The 24990-nt window shown below is 40.1% G+C and overlaps 1 protein-coding gene across 7 annotated transcripts in view; it reads right to left on the reverse strand.

The window, feature by feature from the left end:
- The window catches only part of LOC139444200 (protein stoned-B-like), a 141919-nt gene that overhangs the window by 15676 nt on the left and 101253 nt on the right, over positions 1 to 24990 (reverse strand). For 6 of the 7 annotated variants that reach the window (XM_071225111.1, XM_071225107.1, XM_071225109.1 and 3 more), the window contains one exon: positions 7407 to 11246. In XM_071225111.1, coding sequence (XP_071081212.1) covers positions 7407 to 11226 — 3820 coding nt within the window. In that variant the 5' untranslated portion in view covers positions 11227 to 11246. Of the gene's footprint in view, positions 1 to 7406; positions 11247 to 14536; positions 14770 to 24990 lie in introns of those variants that run through there. The other variant, XM_071225110.1, reaches the window with a different exon arrangement.

The raw sequence follows: 24990 nt of genomic DNA on the forward strand, positions 1-24990 counted from the left end.
GTCCTCTGCTGTGATATTGCTGGAATATTGCTAAAAGCAGTGTAAAACCATACTCACTCACCCACTAATCTTTCAAAAAGATATCATTCTGACAGAAACATATCTGTACATTCAACACATAAACTTATCACAAATATGATAATGTGATGTCTCCGAAGCCAATGCTTTTGTCTATTTCAAATAAATAAATTATTTGTTAAAATATTATGACCCGTTGATCAGTATCCATCACTTTGACATAACTTTTTCAAAACACTTCACTTCATAATTCATTATGAAATATGTCGGAAGGAGGCTTTAAATAAACATCCAAGTACCTCATCACATGTTTTCATAACTTAGTGGTTGAAATAGTCAGGGGCGGTCGGGTAGCCTAGCGGTTATAGCGTTCGCTCGTCACGCCGAAGACCCAGGTTCAATTTCTGACATGGATAAAATGTGTGAAGCCCATTTCTGGTGTCCCCTGCCGTGGCGTTGCTGGAATATTTCTAAAAGCGGCATTAAACCATACTCACTCACTCACTAACTGACATAGTCAGGGGTCATAACCCTGATATTGAAAACCTAGAACATTCCTTATTTCTTTTATATGTGTGAATAGTACACTACTTTTAGCATATTCCAGCAATATCATAGGAGGCAGCATGAATAATCACCTCACAATTTGCACACACATTGGGGAATTGAACCTGGGTCTTTCAGAAGATACCCAACAAGTTACAAAGAATTACAGTTTATCTGTACCAAGTGGTGTTCATCCCACACCTCTGGTGAGGGACTTGAACATTCATTCACGAGGGACAAATAATCTGTAATTCTGAGTTTCAAGTAGCCTATTCACTTTATCACTTATTGACATTTTAAGAGAGAAAATGTATAAAAATGTATAAAATGTCAACAGAGAACTTCACTGAAGGCAGCCTATTTTTTAGAAGATGCAATGTAATCAATTTGTGAAGTTTTTGTTTGTTTGTTTGTTGTTAAATGCTACACTCAGAAATATTCCAGCTATATGATAGTGGTCTGTAAATAATCAAATCTGGACCAGACAATCCAGTGATTGACATCATAAGCATCAATCCATGCAATTGGGATACCTAGACACGCATCAGCCAAGTCACGGAGTCTAACCCGTTAGTCACCTCTTATGACAAGCAAATTGCCTTTTACATCAAGCATGGGTTTTGAAGACCTATTCTTCACCGGATCTTCACAGATGATTTGTGAAGTCATGCACAATGGATGACATCATATCATATTTTTCTAAACATGTCATATGGCTTTAATTGACCAATCAGCAGTGAGAATCACTAAAATGTACATGCGCAAATATCGGAAAGTTAATACACACGATCATTTGGGCCCTTTTGTGTAATATAATGCTGTAACCACTAGGCTGTCACATTATATGCTGTTGCGGGGAAGCAACTTCAGTTGCCTTTATATCACAACTGCAGTTTATGAACTATAGCATGATGCAAACCCTCCTGAGTGTTAACATGAGCATTGTTTAAAATAACCTCCCAATGATATCAAGGGTGCATTACAGACATTCTAAAAAAGACTCTGTGGAAACAATACTGCTGGATCTATGCCAAGGTTGCAATCAGCAGAGTGTACCTATAGGAACAATCAGCCATAGATGTGAACCATAAGGGTACCTCGGCATTACGGTGACTGATGTCTGGACAAAAAAAAGAAAGTAGAGGCCCCACGAGATGGACTATGTGTCAGAGGAAAAACTTATTCCTAAATTGGTAGTCACCAGTCACACAGATAGACCAACCTCAGAGGAACTGTTGGTGTTGAAGACCAAACAGCAATCATTAACGATTTATAAGTAGCCCAAAGTCTTTGAGATGAAGATTTAACAGTTGGCTTGAAATACTTGGTTTTTATGACTTAATAGTTGCCAAGAATCGTTACTGATGGTGATAGGTAGTGCCCTAAGAACTGTTGGTGCTGAAGTGACCATACTATCCTTGGCATTAAAGAGATAGCAATTGTTAAAAGAGTTAACCAAGAGACTGATAAAGAGAATCTCTTCATGATAAATTAAGCCATAGCCTAAGAATAATTTGTGTTGAAAACTAAAGGTGACTATAAACCCCTGTGTTACTAAGTAACAGCAGCCAATGGACCCTTGTGTCTGAAGACTAATAGTGTTGTTGTTGGTTTATTGTTTAACGCTGCACTCAGCAATATTCCAGCTATATGACGGCAGTCTATAAATAATGGAGTCTGGACCAGACAATCCAGTGATTGATATCATGAGCATCGATCCACACAATTGGGATCGATGACTAATAGTGACCATGAACCCTTGTGTTAAATATGCAACAATGCCAAGATTCTCTTTTGTCTAAAACTAATAGAAACCATGAGCCTTTGTGTTAAATATGCAACAATGCCAAGAATCTCTTTTGTCTAAAACTAATAGAAACCATGAGCCTTTGTGTTAAATATGCAACAATGCCAAGAATCTCTTTTGTCTAAAACTAATAGAAACCATGAGCCTTTGTGTTAAATATGCAACAATGCCAAGAATCTCTTTTGTCTAAAACTAATAGAAACCATGAGCCTTTGTGTTAATATGTAACTGTAAACAAGGAAGTCTTTGATAGGCATCTAGAAGTTGGGAGAACATGAATACCTGACACTATGAAGGAGCGTGAAGTAGCTCTGAAACGTCGTACAAAGCATAAAAGAAGGTGGTGTCCATAAAAAAGTGTCATGTATTCATGTAGCCAAGGAGCTCTTGCATCTGATGCCAAGAGTGACCATGAACCATTGTGTTACTAAGTAACTGTGGCCAAGGAGCTCTTGCATCTGATGACCAAGAGTGACCATGAACCATTGTGTTACTAAGTAACTGTGGCCAAGGAGCTCTTGCATCTGATGACCAAGAGTGACCATGAACCCTTGTGTTACTAAGTAACTGTGGCCAAGGAGCTCTTGCATCTGATGACCAGGAGAGACCATGAACCCTTGTGTTACTATGTAACTGTGGCTAAGGAGCTCTTGCATCTGATGACCAGGAGAGACCATGAACCCTGGTGTTACTAAGTAACTGTGGCCAAGGAGCTCTTGCATCTGATGACAAGGAGAGACCATGAACCCTGGTGTTACTATGTTACTGTGGCCAAGGAGCTCTTGCAATCTGACGACAAACAGTGAGCATGAAACCATTGTGCTAAAATCTTAATATGCAGCTGTAGCCAAGGACATTTTGTATCAAAAGACATTTAATACCAATGATTGATCGGTCAACTAATATCTTATTGGTCCTGTCTGACACACATTTAATCCAAACTTCACACAAAGGAACATACCCTGACCTTTGTGCCTAACACAAACAGTGGCCAACAGGACTCATATGTCATGTCATAAAACACACACTGATTTCAGGATACATTTTTGTGTTCTCAAGAGATTGATATTGGTGTAGGTTAGGAAGAAACAGATAGGTTTATGCAATAGGTAAGTTAGCACTATGATTGTCACAAAGTGCTCACTTGAGCACATTCATTTCATCAAATATCTAAGGTAATGCTCACATAAGCATACTTATTTAATTGAAAGCATTAAAATTGTGCTTACATAAGCATATTTATTCCATCAAACCAAAAGCCTATGGCAGTGCTTACATAAGCACAATTATGCCATCAAAAACCTATGGTAGTGCTCACATAGGCACAGACAGGCCTGGGCAAGCGATGTTTTACTTTTTCTGTTTAGGTCAGGTCTTGGGTATGATTGGGTCCACCAAGATGTTTGATGTATAGCTGGTGTATTTAACCTTTATTGCATCGAAAACGGTAAGCCTTGAAGCAGAGAAATATTTAATAGATTAGACCTTGTGTACATTTGCTGCCGATTGTGCTTGAGCTCAAGTTGGATGTACATGGCTTGATACTGATACCGGGAGACACCATCAAATTCCATTATCTGAAAGATTATGTACCTATTTTAATCTAAACAATACCAAATATTTGTATCATTTCACCCTTATATGTCCATCTTTAAAAGATATTCAGAAGCAATACATACCAAATAAATATATAATTCGACCATCAGTCCAACAATTTATTTGCCTTATGGCAAACTCAAATTATCAATATTTAACATCTGTTATCTGTTATATTTAAAATATGCCTTCAAGATCAGATGTGTACAGAAATGAAACATGTGATTCACCTGTAAAGTCATCCTGGACAGTATTGTATCCACTTCATGTATTGGGGCCTTTGGCCTATCATACAATAAACATTGGATTTGATTTGATATTTATTACATCAAATGTCAATGGTAGTGTTCACATAAGCACCTATAGTACATCATATGCCTATGGTAGTGCTCACATAAGCACATTTATTCATAATATTCAATCAAATGCCTTTAGTAGTTTTCACATAAGCACATTTATTCACAGTATTCCATCAAATATCTAAGGTAGGGCTGACATGAACACATTTATTACATCAAATGTCTATCATAAGGCTCACATAAGCACATTTAATCGTAATATTCCATCAAATGCCTATGGAAGTGCTCACATAAGCACAATTATTGCATCAATGTCTTTGGAACTGCTCACATAAGCACATTTAATCGTAATATTCCATCAAATGCCTATGGAAGTGCTCACATTAGCACATTTATTGCATCATTGTCTTTGGAAGTGCTCACATAAGCACATTCAATCGCAATATTCCATCAAATGCCTATGGTATACAATCTAATATAACACCATCCTGCTAGCATAACCACTTGTCGGTGTGCTCAGTGTATCGTTTAATGAAATTAAGTTACTTTTTTGCAATGGGATTGAAAAGTGTAATTTGTCTGAGCAAATTGATAGGAAATATGCCAAATGTAATACCTCTGGGAAATATCCTGACATTTAACAATTTGCACCAAAGCTGCAGTTCTGGTTTTGAAAGTTGATTGGATTCCGCATCTTCGAGATTAAAGCCTTGGATGCAATGGGAACCTTTATCATTAACATTTTTCTTGCATTGTATTCAACGAAAATGGATAAACATGAAAGCTTCCTCTGAAACTACCACCTACCATAATGACACTTAATGAGGAAATGACAAAATTAATGTCTGTGTAATTACATGTGATGAATTATTTTAGATAGGAATCAATACCATCTGTGATAGTGAAGTTAATTTATCATATTCATTATTTATATAAACAAGCTCTCCAGCAGCGTTAGAAATTGACACTAGTTCTATAGTCCTTGCCAAACTGCCAAATAGTTAAGATATCATAAGAATGAGTAGAAATAAGGGTTTTGCTATATATTATCATTACAAGGACTAATGGTAAAAAACTGTTAGTTTCTAACGCTGTCCAGTGATTATTATCTATATGAGTGAGTGAGTGAGTTGGGTTTAACACAGCTTTTAACAGCATTCCAGTTACCGGGTATATCATGGCGTGTCAGCTTAATGTTGGAGGAAAGCCCGAAGTGATGCAGGTCTCAGACCTTTACCATTTCAGTGAAACCAACGAGCACAGGTATGGTGCTGACAAACCTAGAAACATAATTGGGGCAAACCGGGATTTGAACTGATAATCATAGGTTTCTGGCGTGCCCAAGGGACACAACTCTGCACAGCGAATCAAGGCGCCTTAAACGACTGGACTTTATGAATGATAGTTACATACAATTATATCTGTATAAAAACAGTCGAATTACAATATGAATTACAAAAATCTTTTTAGACATAATACTGTCAACTGAACATTTGCAACATCATAAATCAAATGTTACAATAGACATCACAAGGGATATATTCAAAATATGCAAAAATACACAACATCAGCCACTGCACAGCAGACTTTATGTATACCTGTATGACATTTCATGTACAAGAGCAACTGACTGCAGTGATCTAGAAAACTATTTCAATAAACCTGCTGTAGAGGCAATGTTCAAGATCAGATGTGAATTTTGTCAGCAAATTATATAATTTTCAGGTTCGTAAGCTCAGGAGATTCATCAGATATGTCTTGAGATTCATGGGTGTAATACGGTGTAGGCTAATGGTCATGGTCATGTGTATGCTTATCATACATAACATAAATATTCACTGACATGTCAAATTTCATGTTGATACATGCTTAGACGGTTGAGAATTTTCATTTTCCCTGCTGTTGCCATGATGAGTATTGATAATTCCATGAACAAAATAGGAATGCTTGCTTGGATAATATTTTCTGATCAGATTCCTATACCTTGTGGTTTCAGACTGTGTGTATAAATGTTTATGACAACAAGTGTAGATATATGACATTATGTTGATGATGGACAATGCACTATGACATAGGATCACAAACAAAAGGCAACCTAGAATTGCTTCATACACATTTGAAATGTCTGGTATGCAATGCCAAACTTTCACAAGATTCTTGCTTCACAGTTTCCAATCCTGGTGGACCAAGATTAGAGGTGAACTGTCTTGTGCCCTTTCCCAGTGTAGGTCTTAGTGGTTTTAGTGATGTGTCACACACAGACAATAGCTGTGTTGTTAGTGATGTGTCACACACAGACAATAGCTGTGTTGTTAGTGATGTGTCACACACAGACAATGGATGTGTTGTTAGTGATGTGTCACACACAGACAATGGATGTGTTGTTAGTGATGTGTCACACACAGACAATGGATGTGTTGTTAGTGATGTGTCACACACAGACAATGGATGTGTTGTTAGTGATGTGTCACACACAGACAATGGATGTGTTGTTAGTGATGTGTCACACACAGATAATAGCTGTGATGGGTCACACACTAACAATAGCTGTGTTATGAAGGTAATCACTATTTGTTTGTTGTTCAATGTTGCACTCAGCAATATTCCAGCTATATGATGGCAGTCTGTATATAATTGAGTCTGGACCAGACAATCCAGTGATTGATATCTTGAGCATCGATCTATGCAATGGAGACACAATGACATGAATTAACCAAGTCAGTGAGCCTGACCACCCGATCCCGTTAGTCACCTCTTATGACAGGCATAGTCGCATGCTACAGCAAGGATGGGTTGCTGAAGACCTATTCTAACCCGGATCTTCATGGGCAGGTAATCACTAACTGTTACTTTGAGATACATAATAACATTTCAGTTAGCAACAAACATAATCGGTTTTAAAAGGATGTAATCAAACTTGCTATGACGGCCAATTGGCCCAAGCCTTGTCCCTTCTTCAAGGTTTATTGTAAATTGAGGCTCTGGGGCTGTCCTGGGAACATGAATTCTTGAAAGGCATTCTTGATTAGATAAATGAAAATGATGAGGCAGGATGAACAACCAAATCTAAAACTAAATTCAAGTTGAAACACATTCCATTAAGTGATTAATAGCAACATAAAAATACAGTGGAGTCTTACCATGATTTCTTTCTGGCAGCCTGCTAATCCTCCACACAACGGATTTGTACACGTGCTCATATTTTGCACTGCCGACTGATGCCTCCATGATGGTGGGAGTGAGCGCCCCTTGAGCCATCATAGTGAGACGTTCTAATCCCTTGATCTTGCCAGGTTTGCGAGCTGTTGCTTTGAAAGAGCCATATCCAAACCTCTTCTCATAACGAAACAGGTAAATCCATGGCTCAGGGATTGGGAATCGGATTTCAATATCCTCACATGGAAACTGTCCATGTTTTTTGCTGTTTGCATGGTATCCAGTCACTAACATATCACACCTAATTTCAAAATGGTGACCCTTCAAAATCTGTTGGATTCTCATTTGCATTGGTAGTTCACGGTTTTCTTTAGGGCGTATTCGGAACCGTAAAAGTTCAAATTGACATGCATCTAAAGGATGAAATTTCAGAGTGTTTGTTCTGTCAAATTCATCCAAGTCAACAGAACAGTGAAACTCTGGTTCCTCTATTCTAATCCAATCCTCAGTTTTAACAGGAATAATGTCATACCTTCCCACAACTTCTCGCCCCTTCCGCCTCCGGTCGTTCATCCCCAGCTCACAAGATGGCATGCCAGTAACAAATGCCAGAAAGAATACTCTAACTCTTGCCTTCTGGGCCTCAACATGTCCTTCCTTGTTGATGACAGCTCTGTATTCATCCCAGACCTCAGCCTGAACCTCATCTTTGTTATAGGACAAGGTTTTTTCTCTATGGGCTTCTAGTTTCATGAAAGCATCTTCAATTTCCCACACAAATGTCCTCAAATCATCCTTACTTAAACTGCCAAATTTCAATAGTTCAGACACTTGAGGTGCATGATCTAGTATCATGGTTGGCTTCGGTTTACGCACAAATGAAGGGGTAATCCTCTCTGGTCTTATTCCAACTCTTTCCCTGTAGAATACATATTGAATTTTGACAGTATGGATTTTGCCAAACTGATCAAACTGTTGCAGTGCTGTTTCAGATATGGAGTAACATGGCTGAAGAGGCAGCTCCTGCACGGGTTCATTGTCACTTTCATCATTATAGATTTTCAACAAAAGCCCACCATCCTTAGGTTTAGCCAGCCTAACAAACACAGTTTTCCAAAATCTGTTTCCAGCAAGCTTTTTCTTTGTTGGTTGCCTTAGCATTAACTTCCAGCCATCTCTTTCAAACTTAGCATTGAATTCTTCTATGGGCCCGAACTTATCTTCCTCCTCAGGAGTGCTGCTTTCAGTTGACATGCTCTGAAGCACATCACGCTGTTCCTTTGCTTTAGGAGTCTCTTCTTCCATCACCTGAAACTTGGCAAAGTTTTCCTCAGGAGGAGAGTCTCTGTCAAAAGGGTTTTCTCTCATGGGCATCTGTGGAGACTTTGGTGGTTTGGGTGGTGGAGGCAAAGCAGGAGGGGGGCCAGTTGAAACATTGGAGACAGCATCAAGAGATTTGATTTCAAGCATGAACGTGTCCTTCTCATTATCATTGTCATTGTCAAACTTGTCAAGATTGTCATACGTTGAGTTATTGAGTTGTGGGTTGTTGGACACAGGGCCAAGGCCACCCGTAGGAACATCATCTGGGTGTTCACCATCTATTATAGTCTTGAAAGGGTCAAATATGTCGGTAGAGTCTGTGTTTTGTGTTGTTGCTGGAGCTGTTGGTGCTGAATCTGCCCCAAACAGGAAGTCAGCTGCACCTGTTCCAGAATCAGTATTTGTATTTGTCACACCAAAAGCATCATCCGAAAAAAATGGATTAGCTTTCTTTGCCTCTGCAGCAATGTTTTCAAAACTAGCTGTCAGAAAAGGATTTTTGGGTTTGGCATCAAGTTGATCAAGCTTCTCACTGGCTGATTGGGCTGGAATACTTGCAGTTGTAAAGAGATCATCCTGAAATGGATTAGCAGTTTGAGTGACAGATCCTCCATCACCCCAGATGTCACCAGCAGGGGCAGATGTTGTATGTTTTTCAAAGAAATCGTCATCAAAATCCATATCTTGCTGGAAGGACATCTGAGGTTTTGACTGTACGGTATCAAAAGCTTGATCACTTGATGTATCCATCATGAATGGGTTTTTAGATGAAGCTGTGGTCTGTGGTTGACTTTGATCTGTAAATGCAGGATTTGTTTCCCCAAATGCTGCAGAGAGGTCGCCAAAAGCTGTAGGTTGGTCACCAAAAGCTGTAGGTTGGTCACCAAAAGCAACTGCTTGGTCACCAAAGGCTGCTGTCTGGTCACCAAAAGCTGCAGATTGATCACCAAAGGCTGTGGTTGTCTGTTCAACAAATGCACCAGAATCACCAAACTGGTCACTGAATGAACTTGGTTCTCCAAATGCATCATCACTGAATGAAATTGCTGGCTTTGTGATTTTGGTTTCTGGAGAATCACTGATAGTGGTGGTCTCTTTTTGCGGAGCAAATGGATCAAGTGTATCAATCGGATTTTTATCACTTGATTTGTGACGATTTCCAACAGAACCCCAAATGCCATCAATTTCTTCTGTATGAACAGTTCCAAAGGGATCAAAACTCACAGCCTTCTTCTTTGGGGCAGAAGGATCCTTTGGTGGAAGAATTCCCTCTGACTTGAAGGGGTTTGCAGGTCCAGGGGTCTGTTCTTGCTCTTTGCTGACTTGTTCTACTCCCCATTGTAGGAAGTCATCCACCAGACTACGAGCTAGATCAGACACTGCAGTGCTCTCTGGAACCATCTGATCCTGCTCATTGAGAAAGTCCTGGTCAAAGGACAGGGGACTAGAACAGAGTGAAGACTGGGCACTGCTTTGGTTTGTTGAGCAGCCCAAGAACCAGTCAGACATTCCAGTATCTTGAGTGGTCACTTGGACCTTTGAGGGTGAGGCAGGGTGACTAAGAAAATCTCCAAGTCCCAAGAGGTCTTCATTGACAAAGACTTGACTCTGAGGCTGTACATTTGCATTGTTGTCATCTGTAAATGACAAGCCTAGCAGATCTTCCTCAGCTGGAGTTGGCGGATGAGGAACAGATATTACTGGCTTCTCAAACTCCAGTATATCTGTAAGGTTTTCTTGCTCCATGCTTGACCGTCTACTGCTGTAAGGCGGCTGCGGAGAGCGACTAGGAGAGTGCACAGGAGTGATTTTTAGATGAGGTAGGTCTTTCCCTGGATGGGCTATGAGAGCAGAGAGATCATTTCCGTTTTCATTCCCGTTTAACTCTGTTGACATCAATTCTTCAACATCATGTTGTTCAGGCTCTTCAGATGACAATGCTTCTGAATTATCAAACTGTGTCCATGAAACCGATGAAGAATCTTTTGAATCACGTTTTTCAGCTTTTGATGGAGAGATGCGACCAGATGGCGATATACGACCTGAAGCTAACTTCCCTAAACTTGTTTGTGTTTTCAAAACATTAGTCTTTATCCTATCTTGCATCTGCAGGAATGCCTGCCAGTGTTCGGATTTTGATTTAACTGTTTCATCAACTTTTTCATCCTCTGCTAATTCTTTGGTTAAATTTTCTCTAGAAGGTGACTTGGATGGGGACTTAGAAGGTGATTTGGATGGAGATTTATTCCTTTTGTGTGCCCCTTGAGATGCTCGAATGAGAAAACCAAGACCTTTTGAAGCTTTAGCTTTTTTGAATGGACTGCTGCTTTTGAAATGTGATCCTTTACTCTTTGGGCTTTCTACATTGGATTTGGCTGAAGCTGTTTCTCCTTTGTCAAAGACGTCATCTTTATCAGTTGTGATTGGCGAGGGTAGATCTGGGACCAAATTTGATGATTCATCCCAGGATCCAGTGGACATCTCTAGACAAAAGGATCAACCTGAAACACAAGGATATAATATTATTTCAAATGAGCGAGACATTTGTAGTGGCCATAAAATTTCCGAGTCCCGTGATGGGATTCGAACTACGGACCTTCTGATCAGAGGTCGGACGCCTTGTCCACATGACCAAAGAGGTTAACCCCGTCAGCAATCCGACAAGGTAAGGATGTCATCTGTGGGATGACTCCACGCCCTGCTACATACTCCCCCATCAACAGAAGGCACATCCCAGGCCGCATAGTAGGGTACTGAGGCTTATTTTGCTCAAATTTAATATGAATGTGCTCAGCCCCACGTTGGGCGCCAATGTAGCAGCCATAAAATTTCCGAGTCCCGTGATGGAATTCGAACTACGGACCTTCTAATCAGCAATCTGTCAAGGTAAGGATGTCATCTGTGGGATGACTCCACGCCCTGCTACACATTCATATCTCTCCCCAAAAATAATAATTCACCTCCTTGGAAACAGAAATATAATTGTGTATGTCTTTGTCTTGTGCCTTTGCTGTGATCCACATCACTGGGACATGAAGACAGAAAATCAACCAGGTTAAATACTGTATCAGTCATTAACCATTTCACATGGCTCTAAAATTGCAGAACACAAATCAATTCAAAGACATAACTCAGCTATCACATGACACCATATATACAATATAAATAAATATTGAATATCTTCCAAAGCCTGTTGTTCCATAGTCTGTAGCTTTCAGTACTGAGTTCAATGTGTGAAACTGAAATACTTTGTTCAGTAAGGGCAATCAGTCCCTGCTAGGTTGAACTACCTCAAGTAAGTAAGCAGACAAGTCAAATATTGCTTTGAACAACCTGAACAATAGCGATGTATGAGTGCATTCAGTCTATCAACATCCTCATCTGAGCTCAAATATTGTTGCTAAAGGTTGCCAGAAAAAAAATATAACACTTTGCCAATGGCTTCATTGTATTGCAGTCCTGTGCAAAAAACATGAAAGTTACAACGGATTAACATATCCAAGTGTTAATCAGCTACTCGCTACTTTCATCTGAATTCCTGAAGTATGGTTTCACTAAGGACACAAACACTCTCCTACCCAAGATGACTGCTTTTCAGAATACAAATGATCTCTTCAGAAACACTTCTCTGTTGTCATGGCAATAAGGACAGTGATCCACTTAATTTTCAAATTATCCCCAAAATACAAGGAGGATTGTAAACTGTGGTGCTTTCTGGCAGACCTGTGTTTGCGCATCAGAGGGGATTATTCAATTATTCCTCTTTCTGTCAACTCCAGATATTGAGCAAAGACAGCAAGTTTTAGGAAGCTTTTTTGGCATTTATCAGAGAACAAACCATGTAACGTTTCCCTATTATTGATTGTCACTGCACACATAGTTGACCACCAAGCTGACAGATTCTTGAATTGTGATAAGGCAGCTCCAGGTCCCAGTGCCAGATGAAAGACCACTTTTAGCAGTATTGCAATAACAGACATCTGGTTAATGCCTACTCATATCAAAAACAACATATTGATCAGACACAAACAGGCTTCCTTTGCACTACAAAATGGTAAAAACATAACAGGATTGACTGTAACCTGAGCAAATGTAATCCGCCTCAACAACAAGGTCGTGAAGCAGAAGAATGCTTCTGAACAGATTATAATGACACACTCTCGTCTACATTTCATCATTTCTTCAAGCAATTTCCTTATAAGTTTTGTACTTTTTGTCCGCAGCCTTAAAGTTTCTGCATTTGTTAATCAACTATCATATTTGTTTTTGTGTGTGTTTGTTAAGGCCGCACTCAGCAATATTCCAGCTATATGAAGGCGGGCTGTAAATAATCAAGTCTGGACCAGACAATCCAGTGATTGAGATCATGAGCATCAATCCACGCAATTGGACTGGATGACATGCATCAACCAAGTCAGCTAGTGTGACCACCCGATCCCAAATCAACGATCATATCTATGTGAGACATTATCTTTATGCTTAACTAAATAAATACACATGTCTTTGAAAGACAGAGCAACTAATGTGTCAGTTTGAATTTTGGAATTAACAATCTCCTTAATTTTAATATAAACACGACAAACTCAAGCACTCCAATTGAAGGCAATTGTCAAGGTCATGTGCACAGGTTGCTAGCATAACATAAATGTACACAAATACACAATGTGTATACCATACCATCATGCATTAACAATAAAAACAGAGCATGAACGTTAAATGAGTACAATTTTGTATCCATATTCCACAATTTTCCAGTCACAGAATTAAAAACACAAATAGGTCACACCACAATCCTGGGCCACACGCCCAGAAAACACACACGAACAAAGTAATGCCTATTTCTGTAGATTCTTCTAAAAAGAAATAACAAAATGACGTTGGTGAAAGCTGTGACCTGTTGAGGTCTGTGATATTAAAACATTGTGACAGATGTGATGATCATTAACAAGAAAAAAGTTGCCACCCTAATTAATCTTGTATTGTATATAGGCATGTGCACTGTTGATTCATGAGAAACGCTAACCCGCATCCCACTTTATAAATTAAACTACTTGCAAATAGCATTAGCCTGTCTCTCAAGTGCAGATGTTCTTCTTGCGTCATAGGGAACATATTGAGCACAAACCAAAACAAAACAATCAGTCCCATGTTACATATATCTTCCGGCCGAAATGTCACATTTTCAACAGTTTGCCTGAAGCATCATTACTTGAACAAGGGCAGAGAGAAATGACTGGTTTCTATTGCTTTGCCAAACTGTCTGCTACTTATCATGAATTCACTCAAAACAAAAAGAGGTTACTGACCTCATCTTGCCATTTTGAAAACAATAGATTCAGGATACATGTGAAATTGTTTGATTCCGAACAATTATTTCCATTACATTAGTATCCACTGGTTCCCAGACTATCTGTCACAAATGTGCCAGATCCAGCTTTAGAACACTTTGGACAGACACATGTCATATATATTTATATTCATCTCACCATGGATGATAAAACTATGACAAGATTTAACAGCAACACTTAGAAACAATCAATAATGCACCTTATGCTAATCACGACATTGCTTGGGAACCACACATATGCTGTGGTAATAATCTATACTTCACAACCACCACAGATCGTTAACGCTTGCTTTTAACCTCATTCACTCTGCCCACAAAGGCATGTTCATTATAAATAATCACATATTCCGTGATCCCTGGACAATCACATTCATATTAGTCCAGGTGTGAAACGACAGAAACAATACCAGCACAAAAAATACAAAACCTTAACCACAAGCCTACCTTCTTTACTACTACAACTGATGTAGGCACCAATGGAATTTCATCCAACTGCTTGTGAATGCTGACAGACGTTGTGGAGGACATTAACACAGTGCGAGGGAGCGATTGGTAGAGAGTTTGCAGTCAAACAGGAAGTAAGAAGTGGTAGGTGGAATTTTGAGGCGTGATGGCACTAGATGTCACTCTAGAACAAGAGTTAGCATCCAGCGTGTCGTCACAACCACCATGTTTCTCTCGTGTCAGCCGGAACTTGGAATCGCTGCTTGCTTTGGTCACATGACTTGTGCAGCATAAGATTTACGATAATTTCCAAATTTGGATCAGGTTTGTTGTGTCGTAAAAGAAGTCCATTGGGAACATAATAGTAATGTTCTGAGCACCAATTCATGATAAATAGAAGAGAAAGGCTTGGTGAATGTTGCATATAATTGTGAATCTCTTACCGGACTTCATTATTATGAATGGGAATTTTAATAAAATATATTGAGTTGAAGTTAGAATGTCTAATCTGTTGAAGTAATGCTGTGAAGAAGAGAATGAATTATTAAACAACTGAGTGTGTTTGAACCATTTTGAATCTGTGCATTGAATATTGCGTTGTTTTCAGCACAGAGTCGATCTGGTTATAATGAGAATACTTCAAGCCGGGAGCAGAGCTTAGGTTGACGAATAAGTCGGGGAAAATCAATATCGTTCGTAGAATGAAGCCGATCTCCTCTCCCACACAACCTCTTGTCCTTCACAAGCAGTGTGGTGAGCTTACAGATTAGACTCATAAGCCTGTTGCCCAAGCCTGAAAGCAAACTTTCCACAAAATTGGATGAAGTATTGTTTCACCTGTCAATGACTGGGCCATTGGTTCCTAGGATTCAGCAAGTGGTAGCTGGGAGTTCTTCCCTGATAATCTATCCTGCTTATTACTGACCAGTCAATGCACTGGTGACAAGCTTGATGCCATCAGCTCTGCATCCTCAGTATGGAATATGATACAATGATGGTGCGAAGTCATCAATACCTTCGACAATGCATGTGCTGACTGGGTGGCAATGCTTTGAAACCCTGCTCCAGACAGTCTGAAGCATGACAAGCAATGGCACCCACACATACACCTTTGATACTCCTACCACATGACTATGAAAATTAATATCACACTGGCGTGCCTCTGATACCATGCCAACAGGAATAACCATCTATATTAATTTGAAACGCATGCAATTTCACTGTTGGAGTCTCATATTAAATAGTGGAGTCTCCAGCTACAAACTCCACACACCTCCAACCATGTCAACAAGGCGCCAAGGTCACTGCATCAGAACGTGTGTCCTACCTCTGACACGCTTTGCCAACAAGGCTACATGGAACATGCAAAGACACTTACAGGATAACAAATATCTGTGAATTGCATATTCATACACAAATCAACCTTCCCACACCATGCCAACAACTGCATGATGATTCACATTAGATGGCTTAACACCTCGCCACAAGACACTCAATCTTTGGTGATTCATATTGCATCTATCTATTGTACCTATTCCACACAAGTCTGCATCAATAATTATATTACACTTCTGTCACCATGACAAAAAGGCAGCATGTAAACTCATGACAGATGCCTCTTTGACACAATGCAAATAATGGTGGCATGGGGATTAATCATTACAAGGCTGCACAGGAACTTATTTTACCTCTGACACAAATAACGAGGCTGTACGGGGACTTATTTCACTTCTGACACCATAACAAGGCTGTACAGGGACTTATTTCACTTCTGACACCACAACAAGGCTGTACAGGGACTTATTTTAGCTCTGACACCACAACAAGGTTGTACAGGGACTTATTTCACTTCTGACACCACAACAAGGTTGCACAGGGAAGTATTTTACCTCTGACACCACAACAAGGTTGCACAGGGAAGTATTTTACCTCTGACACAACAACATGGTTGCACAAGGAAGTATTTTACCTCTGACACCACAATAAGGTTGCACAGGGAAGTATTTTACCTCTGACACCACAACAAGGTTGCACAGGGAAGTAATTTACCTCTGACACCACAACAAGGTTGAACAGGGAAGTATTTTACCTCTGACACCACAACAAGGCTGCAATGAGACTTATTTCCCTTCTGACACCACAACAAGGCTGCACAGGGACTTATTTCACTTCTGACACCACAACAAGGCTGTACAGGGACTTATTTTAGCTCTGACACCACAACAAGGTTGTACAGGGACTTATTTCACTTCTGACACCACAACAAGGCTGTACAGGGACTTATTTTAGCTCTGACACCACAACAAGGCTGTACAGGGACTTATTTTAGCTCTGACACCACAACAAGGCTGTACAGGGACTTATTTTAGCTCTGACACCACAACAAGGCTGTACAGGGACTTATGTTAGCTCTGACACCACAACAAGGCTGTACAGGGACTTATTTCACTTCTGACACCACAACAAGGCTGTACAGGGACTTATCTTAGCTCTGACACCATAACAAGGTTGTACAGGGACTTATTTTACCTCTGACATCATAACAAGGTTGCACAAGGACTTATGGTACCTCACGACAATGCTAAACAGGAACTTTACCTCTGTTCTGACATCATGACAAGGCTGCATGTGAATCCATATCATCGCTGACACCATGACAATGCGACCCGAGAACACATATTACCTCAACAACAACCTAAACAAGGCTACATTGAAAGAGATATTAAATTCCCCATTGTATCAAAACAAATGCTGCAAAATTCAATTCTAAAGCTCTTAACCACTATTACAACAACATGACAGAGCTGCTGCTGCTGCTGCTGCTGCTGCTGCTATGAATGCTAATGCAAATATTTGCTAGCTCCAAGATGGTGTTTGGTACTTGTGCAGGCTATTCAGGTTAAACTTTGACAACAGCCTTTAACCAGAATGCTGTCACTAAGTCAGGCATTCAGACGCAGGCTTATTCCATACAAGCTTAATTTGACTTTGGTGCTCTTGAGGCAACTATTCAAAAGACGAATTATGCATCAATTGATTTTTGGGTATTTCCACTGTGATGCATTACTTCAGCAGAAATTGGTATTTTGGCACATCCCTCAAGCAGTCCAAGCCTGCTTCCAGTTTGACATTATCATTATTTTCTCACACAAACAATCAAGGCGAGAAAATCATACCATCAGTTTCACCAAACACCACAAATTGAGATACAGCTGTATAAAATTCTCATTCAATACTTGCCATCTCCACCTGTTGAGCCACATTCATTTCTGCCCTACATGAACAAACTGGAATACCACCCCAAGGAGTTCACAGGCTGCACCTCCCATTTTATATTCAATGTCATAGACAATTCCCACCATCCAGAAGTAAAAGCAAATATCCAGTCCTCTACCAATGCTTCTGTGACCCATAAAATGTATGTAGCACTCCCCTAACAACTGCTGCACACTTAATAAGCAGTTACTAATACTATTCATTAGTCCTGACTTCAATGCATCATCCATAAGCACACACTACCTTAACCATGCCAAATATGATTTAAATGTCCACCTCTCCTACTATTCACTAGACCCTGAGTGAGTGTAGGTGAGTTAGTTGGGTTTAAAGCTGCTTTGGGGGGTACGTGTAGCCCTGTCGTCTAAGGTGCTGCGATTCCATGTGCAGAGTTGTGTCCCTTGGGCATGCCAGAAACCTATGATTGTGGGTTTGAATCCCGGTGGTAAACGTCCGAGACCTGCATCACTTCGGGCTTTCCTCCCATATTAAGCAGACATGCCGTGATATAACTGGAATAATGTTAAAAGCGGCGTTAAACCCAACTCACTCACTCACTAAAGCTGCTTTAAACAGTTTTTCAGTTGTATCACAGCATGTTGTCTTAGCTTGATGTGGGAGGAAAGCCCAAAGTGATGCAGGTCTTAAATGTTTACCACTTTGATGAAACCCACGAGCACAGGTATGGTGCTGACCTTCACTTGACTCTGACCTTGCTACATGTAAAGCCCTTACAGGCCTACAGTACCCAAACCACAAACCTTAATATACCCACTACTTGTAAGGGAGTTCTGACCTTCCTACAAAACATATGCAACATAGGCTTTTATTATCGTTGCAAATGCCACTGCTACCCACACTCTACAATCTACCTGGAGACCATTCACTAATCTGGTCCTATGTATTTGTATGTAGCAGGCATCAACAGACACTACCCTTTGAAATCTATAATCTACATCTCCCAGTATTTTCTAGTGCTGACCTTGCTACATAATGTATCACATATGTAAGAGTGGATGGCGGTGAAGCAGATTAAGTTAGAGCTTCATCTCCACCCACGCTCAGAGATGCTTACTAGTCTCACTAAGAAGTGGACTCGCCCTTGCGTATATCCAATGCAGCAACACAAGTATCCACTACCCCAACCACTCCTATATGAAATCCATATCCTATTTCTCCTTCTATTTATGAGCTATCATCTTTCCTACATAATGTATGCAACATAGCTAGGCATCTATTACCGAAACCTGCCCCACAAAGCACATTCTATAGTCAGCCTCGTAATGCACCTTGCCACGTAATGTACATAGCACTTGCAGGCATCCATTACTCTAACTACCACCATCACAACCACCACCACTGCATATTCAACCTCCCACCTTGTGCTAGTCCTGACCTTGCCACGTAATGTACATATGACTTGCAGGCATCCATTACTCTAACTACCACCACCACCACCACCACCATCACTCCATATTCAACCTTCCACCTTGATCTAGATCTGACCTTGCCACACAATGTACATAGCTCTTGCAGGCATCCATTACTCTAACTACCACCACCATCACCACCACCACCATCACCACCACCACCACCATCACCATCATGACTCCATATTCAACCTTCCACCTTGATCTAGATCTGACCTTGCCACACAATGTACATAGCACTTGCAGGCATCCATTACTCTAACTACCACCACCATCACCACCACCACCATCACCACCACCACCACCATCACCATCATGACTCCATATTCAACCTTCCACCTTGATCTAGATCTGACCTTGCCACACAATGTACATAGCACTTGCAGGCATCCATTACTCTAACTACCACCATCACCACCACCACCACCACCACCATCACCACCACCACCACTCCATATTCAACCTCCCACCTTGTGTTAGTCCTGACCTTGCCACATAATGTACATATGACTTGCAGACATCCTATACTCTAACTACCACCACCACCACCACCACCACCATCACCATCACGACTCCATATTCAACCTTCCACCTTGTGCTAGTCCTGACCTGGCCACATAATGTACATAGCACTTGCAGGCATCCATTACTCTAACTACCACCATCACCACCACCACCCCCACCACTCCATATTCAACCTCCCACCTTGTGCTAGTCCTGACCTTGTTCCAAGATATATGCAGCAGTAGGTGTGCAAAACCAAAGGAACATACCAGCCAGAAAATCAATGGCCAGCCAACGACCACTATCCTGGTCAGGCTTAATGATGGATGATTGACGCAACAGGGGTCGCATCTTTCAAGATGAATACAGAGTAATTACATGCTATAATGACTGCCTTTTCACACAGTGTCTCAGGCAGTAGGCTGACGTTCAGTTTGTACATGCTGTAAGTGAGTGAGTGAGTGAGTGAGTGAGTGAGTGAGTGAGTTAGGATTAGACGACTGGCACAACCTGACTTTGTAATTAACATAAAACCTACAGGCAGCAAGCCATGATTAGATTTTACCAGTGTAACAACAGCTGACATTAATTTCATTATTTTTTTCATATTCTAAATAAATTGTTGCACTTTTGGAAAGCTGCATTTGATATATGAACTCAAGCACTGCACAAGACTGTATCAGTCAGTAAATTATCTTCCTTATGTGTATCACTTCTAAATGCCATTCAAAGACTTGAAAACATGACAGTCCATTTCGAACTTGTAAAAGCCATATAGCTGACAATTCATAGCTATGAAACATCTGAAGATCAGATATGTATTGACTTAAGTTATTTGGGACAGCATGGAAAATTGGAATGCATTTACTTTAGTTTAACATGGATACCCCGCTCAGACACAGAATACTGACTCAGAGCCGACCAATTCTTGTTTTAGCCCCTAATGCCGAACGCCAGACAGGGTAACAACAAGTATCATCTTTTAACATCTTTTGGTATGACGCCTCCAGGGATCGAACCCCTGACCTTCCGCTCTTCGCATAGCGGGTTCTTACAAATGTTTGCACATCGGTTTTCTGATTCATACCTCAATTAACCGTAACAAATACACAGTCAATCCTTATAATTAAATTCGACAAAGAAAAAATTAACCTTAAGTAGATTATTCAAAAGCAATCATATAATCAAAGCAGACAAAAATGATGAGATTAATAAACATTTCAGAGGTAGGAATACATACTGTGGCATGACATGAATTAGGAGATTGTTTAATTTATGCACATAATTTGACACGCCCGCAAAGTCTGTAGCCAATAAACGGAGAGTAGCATCAAACAAGTTCATAGGACCTGTCAATCAAGGCAACAGGCGAGAAGAACTGCAACAGTCAGACTGTAACAAACCAGAACAAATATGTCAGGGAGAAAGCGACTGTTTTATAACAACATGGTCGGGTATCGCCAGATTCAAACATTAGTTCCCTTGGAACGGGAAGGCACAACTGGAAAAAATGTTAAAATGGAACCTTAAGACATGAAATTTGTGGAAGAGAGGCAAGTGAAAAAACACAAGCGAGGGTGCCTTCACATTTGCTGTTTCATTCACTTTTCGGTATTTGGCCTTGAAAGGTGATTTGGACGATGAATATGCATGAATTTCACTACAAAGTCCTGTGCATGATGACACAGGTGAGCAAAAGGGAACTCCCTCGACTATAATTTGGGATTCTCCGATGTTCCATTGTGGTGAAAGCTGACCACTTTGCTTTGGTCGGTGAATTTTTACATTCAGTGGGAAATAAAAGCAATAACACATGACCAATTCAGCTAACCAGAATGCAGGAATTACAATGAACACAACAAAATTTAATTTTATCACTGTGAATTATTCATTGCTATAACATGTATGAGGAAATTCATGTTATTGATTTTGATGACATGATTAATACATACATTGCAAGTGATCCATCTTGCATGAAGTTTCTACACTCTACAGAAAAAGGCTATTGCAAGAAATATAGCACAATGTGTGTAATTTACAGTAATGAAAAGAAAAGGATCTTCAGTAATTGGGGAGAATAGCATAATGTCAGTGGGATCTGACAATAGCAAATGCTGGTGAAATTCCCTCAGTTGGTCAAACAAAACACAGTGTATCTAGTGGGTATCCAGCAGAGGTCATCTTACCTGCTGGCCCTTGGCCAGTTAAAATTATGAAAGGCTTGCTGAAACATTAGGTTTAGTCTGTCAATATTTTATTAAATCCAGCATACTATATATTATTCGTAAGACCGAAAAAGTAGCATGACAATCACAAATTTTCCAACAAGATTTATTTTCACAACCAACAAAAAATAAATTGAGTCTGTCACAACTTCTTTGGCACACAACTCTATGACTGTGATAAACCACACTTAAACATATTTTTGTGTTGTTTAACAATTTTATTAACAATTATATGTCAGTCCGTACAAATTGAAGGATTATCAAGCTATTTGGGTATTTTCAGGGCTTTTCAAGGCTGACACTAAAAATCAAGCCTTTACAAATTCAAGAAATTGAAAATCAAGACCTTTTCAAGCCTGCAAGAACCCTGTGAAATGTATTGGAGATGGCCTGGCTGGCTGGTCAAAAGTTCATGCTTTCACCATGTATGTTTAATTTTCTTTTAATCAGACACTACTCGTGAAACACTTAATTTTGATGAGAAAACATTAAGGGGGGATGAAGACGTGTGAATAGTTACCTCAAAGAAAGATACATCCCGATCATCTCAGAAGAATGACATAACTGGCAGCCATTCATCAATGTGTACAACAACATCCTTATTTGCTCTTAATAAAATGGAAGCCAAGATTTAATCTCAGCGTGCAGTAAAAGGCATTTTAGGAGTGAGGAGTTTTAATATTTTCAGAGTGCCCCTAGGTAACTCAGTCGCTACTCAACCACGGGTTCGGCTTTGCGGCCTCCATCATCTAGTAGTGGGCTATTGTTTAGAGAAGGGCCAGTAACTTTTGAAAGGAGCAAGCCCTGCTGACTACATACAAATTTGTTGTTAAATCTACCCCTGTCCAGGAAGCGTGGAACATTTTAACTGTAAATGGATATCTGGTGTGGCATAATGTCCTAAGTCTATCCATACATCCATATTCATAGATGGACACCCAATAACAAGACATTCAGATTACATAATATTATACAGATAAGATGGCTTTCTTTATGAATAAGTTTTCCTGTTTTCATAGAAAGCCAAGATTACATTGGAAAGGTTTATAGGAACACAAATTCCAGAATATCTGATTTGTGAGTGTGAGTGAGTGAGTGAGTGAGTGAGTGAGTGAGTGAGTGAGTGAGGAGCACAGACTGGAATAAAATGACTCTGAACAAGTTCAACTAGTAAACAGCTATAAAAAGAAAGGTTTCTAAAATCTCACCCTGCAGCCAATGCCATTTCGTTCATTCCACTCAACGTTCTTGGTTCTTAAGATTACATTCCGATGAATCTACTGCCAAAACTGCCTTCTAAAAACATCAATCGACTCCAAGTCTCAACAGATGCAGAAAATCAATGTTCAGAGTGGTCTTGTTGCCTGATCACTGAGCATTCGAGATACAAGTATTGTAAACACAGCTCTTGATGTTGTGTTACTCTGGAAATAGCAAACTCAATATTTCCTCACTGGACATGGCCCTTGTGGCATCGTTTCCTAGAAACCAAACTGATAGATACTACTTCCCTATAATTTGGTTATCTTCATGGCTGTCACTTCAGTTTATATCTCCTTTATAAGCCTTTGGGATGACAGGGAGCTACATGCTTCCTGTAACAAGCCTAGGATTACAATAACAATCCAATTTCTAAACTTTAATTGTCAGACAATTGCATATCAGAGGCTTAATATGACAATTAAAATGTGAAATTCTTATTGAAAATTTTCTTTCAAGATATTTTTTCTGACAACTTTACCATTAATATATAAATGTACCATACTGAGTCATGCAATTATGTTTTTCATCAAATGGTATTACATCAACAAAGGACAACGGGGGATTATCTGATTAAATCGGCTGACAGTTATCTGAATATAGGGGTTGGCATGAAAGACTGGATATGTTGAGAATGCCTTACATATGTGATCAAGGTATATATAGGATATCAATCTCTATGGCTGATGCTGGTGGTTCTAATATATCTCTGGGTGGGTGGGTTACAAATTAACAGAGGTTTAACTGTAATGTTTAGGTTAGGCTGAGGGAAATAAGGAGCAGCGTCTGACGTTAAGTAATTCATAATGATGTGTCTGATGTTCCTGGAGTTGTTAGGATGTGTCTGGTGTTCATGGAGTTGTTAGGATGTGTCTGTTGTTCCTGGAGTTGTTAGGATGTGTCTGATGTTCCTGGAGTTGTTAGGATGTGTCTGATGTTCATGGAGTTGTTAGGATGTGTCTGATGTTCCTGGAGTTGTTAGGTTGTGTCTGGTGTTCCTGGAGTTGTTAGGATGTGTCTGATGTTTCTGGAGTTGTTAGGATGTGTCTGGTGTTCATGGAGTTGTAAGGATGTGTCTGATGTTCCTGGAGTTGTTTGGATGTGTCTGATGTTCCTGGAGTTGTTAGGATGTGTCTGGTGTTCATGGAGTTGTTAGGATGTGTCTGGTGTTCATGGAGTCGTTAGGATGTGTCTGATGTTCATGTAGTTCTTAGGATGTGTCTGGTATTCATGGAGTTGTTAGGGTGTGTCTGATGCTCCTGGAGTTGTAAGGATGTGTCTGATGTTCATGTAGTTGTTAGGATGTGTCTGATGTTCCTGGAGTTGTTAGGATGTGTCTGGTGTTCATGGAGTTGTTAGGGTGTGTCTGATGTTCATGCAGTTGTTAGGATGTGTCTGGTGTTCATGGAGTTGTTAGGATGTGTCTGGTGTTCATGGAGTTGTTAGGATGTGTCTGATGCTCCTGGAGTTGTAAGGATGTGTCTGATGTTCATGGAGTTGTTAGGATGTGTCGATGTTCATGTTGTGTAAGGTTGTGTCTGGTGTTCATGGAGTTGTTAGGATGTGTCTGGTGTTCATGGAGTTGTTAGGATGTGTCTGTTGCTCCTGGAGTTGTTAGGATGTGTCTGATCTTCATGTAGTTGTTAGGATGTGTCTGGTGTTCATGGAGCTGTTAGGATGTGTCTGGTGTTCATGGAGTTGTTAGGATGTGTCTGATGCTCCTGGAGTTGTTAGGATGTGTCTGATGTTCATGGAGTTG

Source organism: Haliotis cracherodii, unplaced genomic scaffold, assembly GCF_022045235.1.
Source record: "Haliotis cracherodii isolate W230 unplaced genomic scaffold, xgHalCrac1.p SCAF_5, whole genome shotgun sequence".
Lineage (NCBI taxonomy): Eukaryota > Metazoa > Mollusca > Gastropoda > Lepetellida > Haliotidae > Haliotis > Haliotis cracherodii.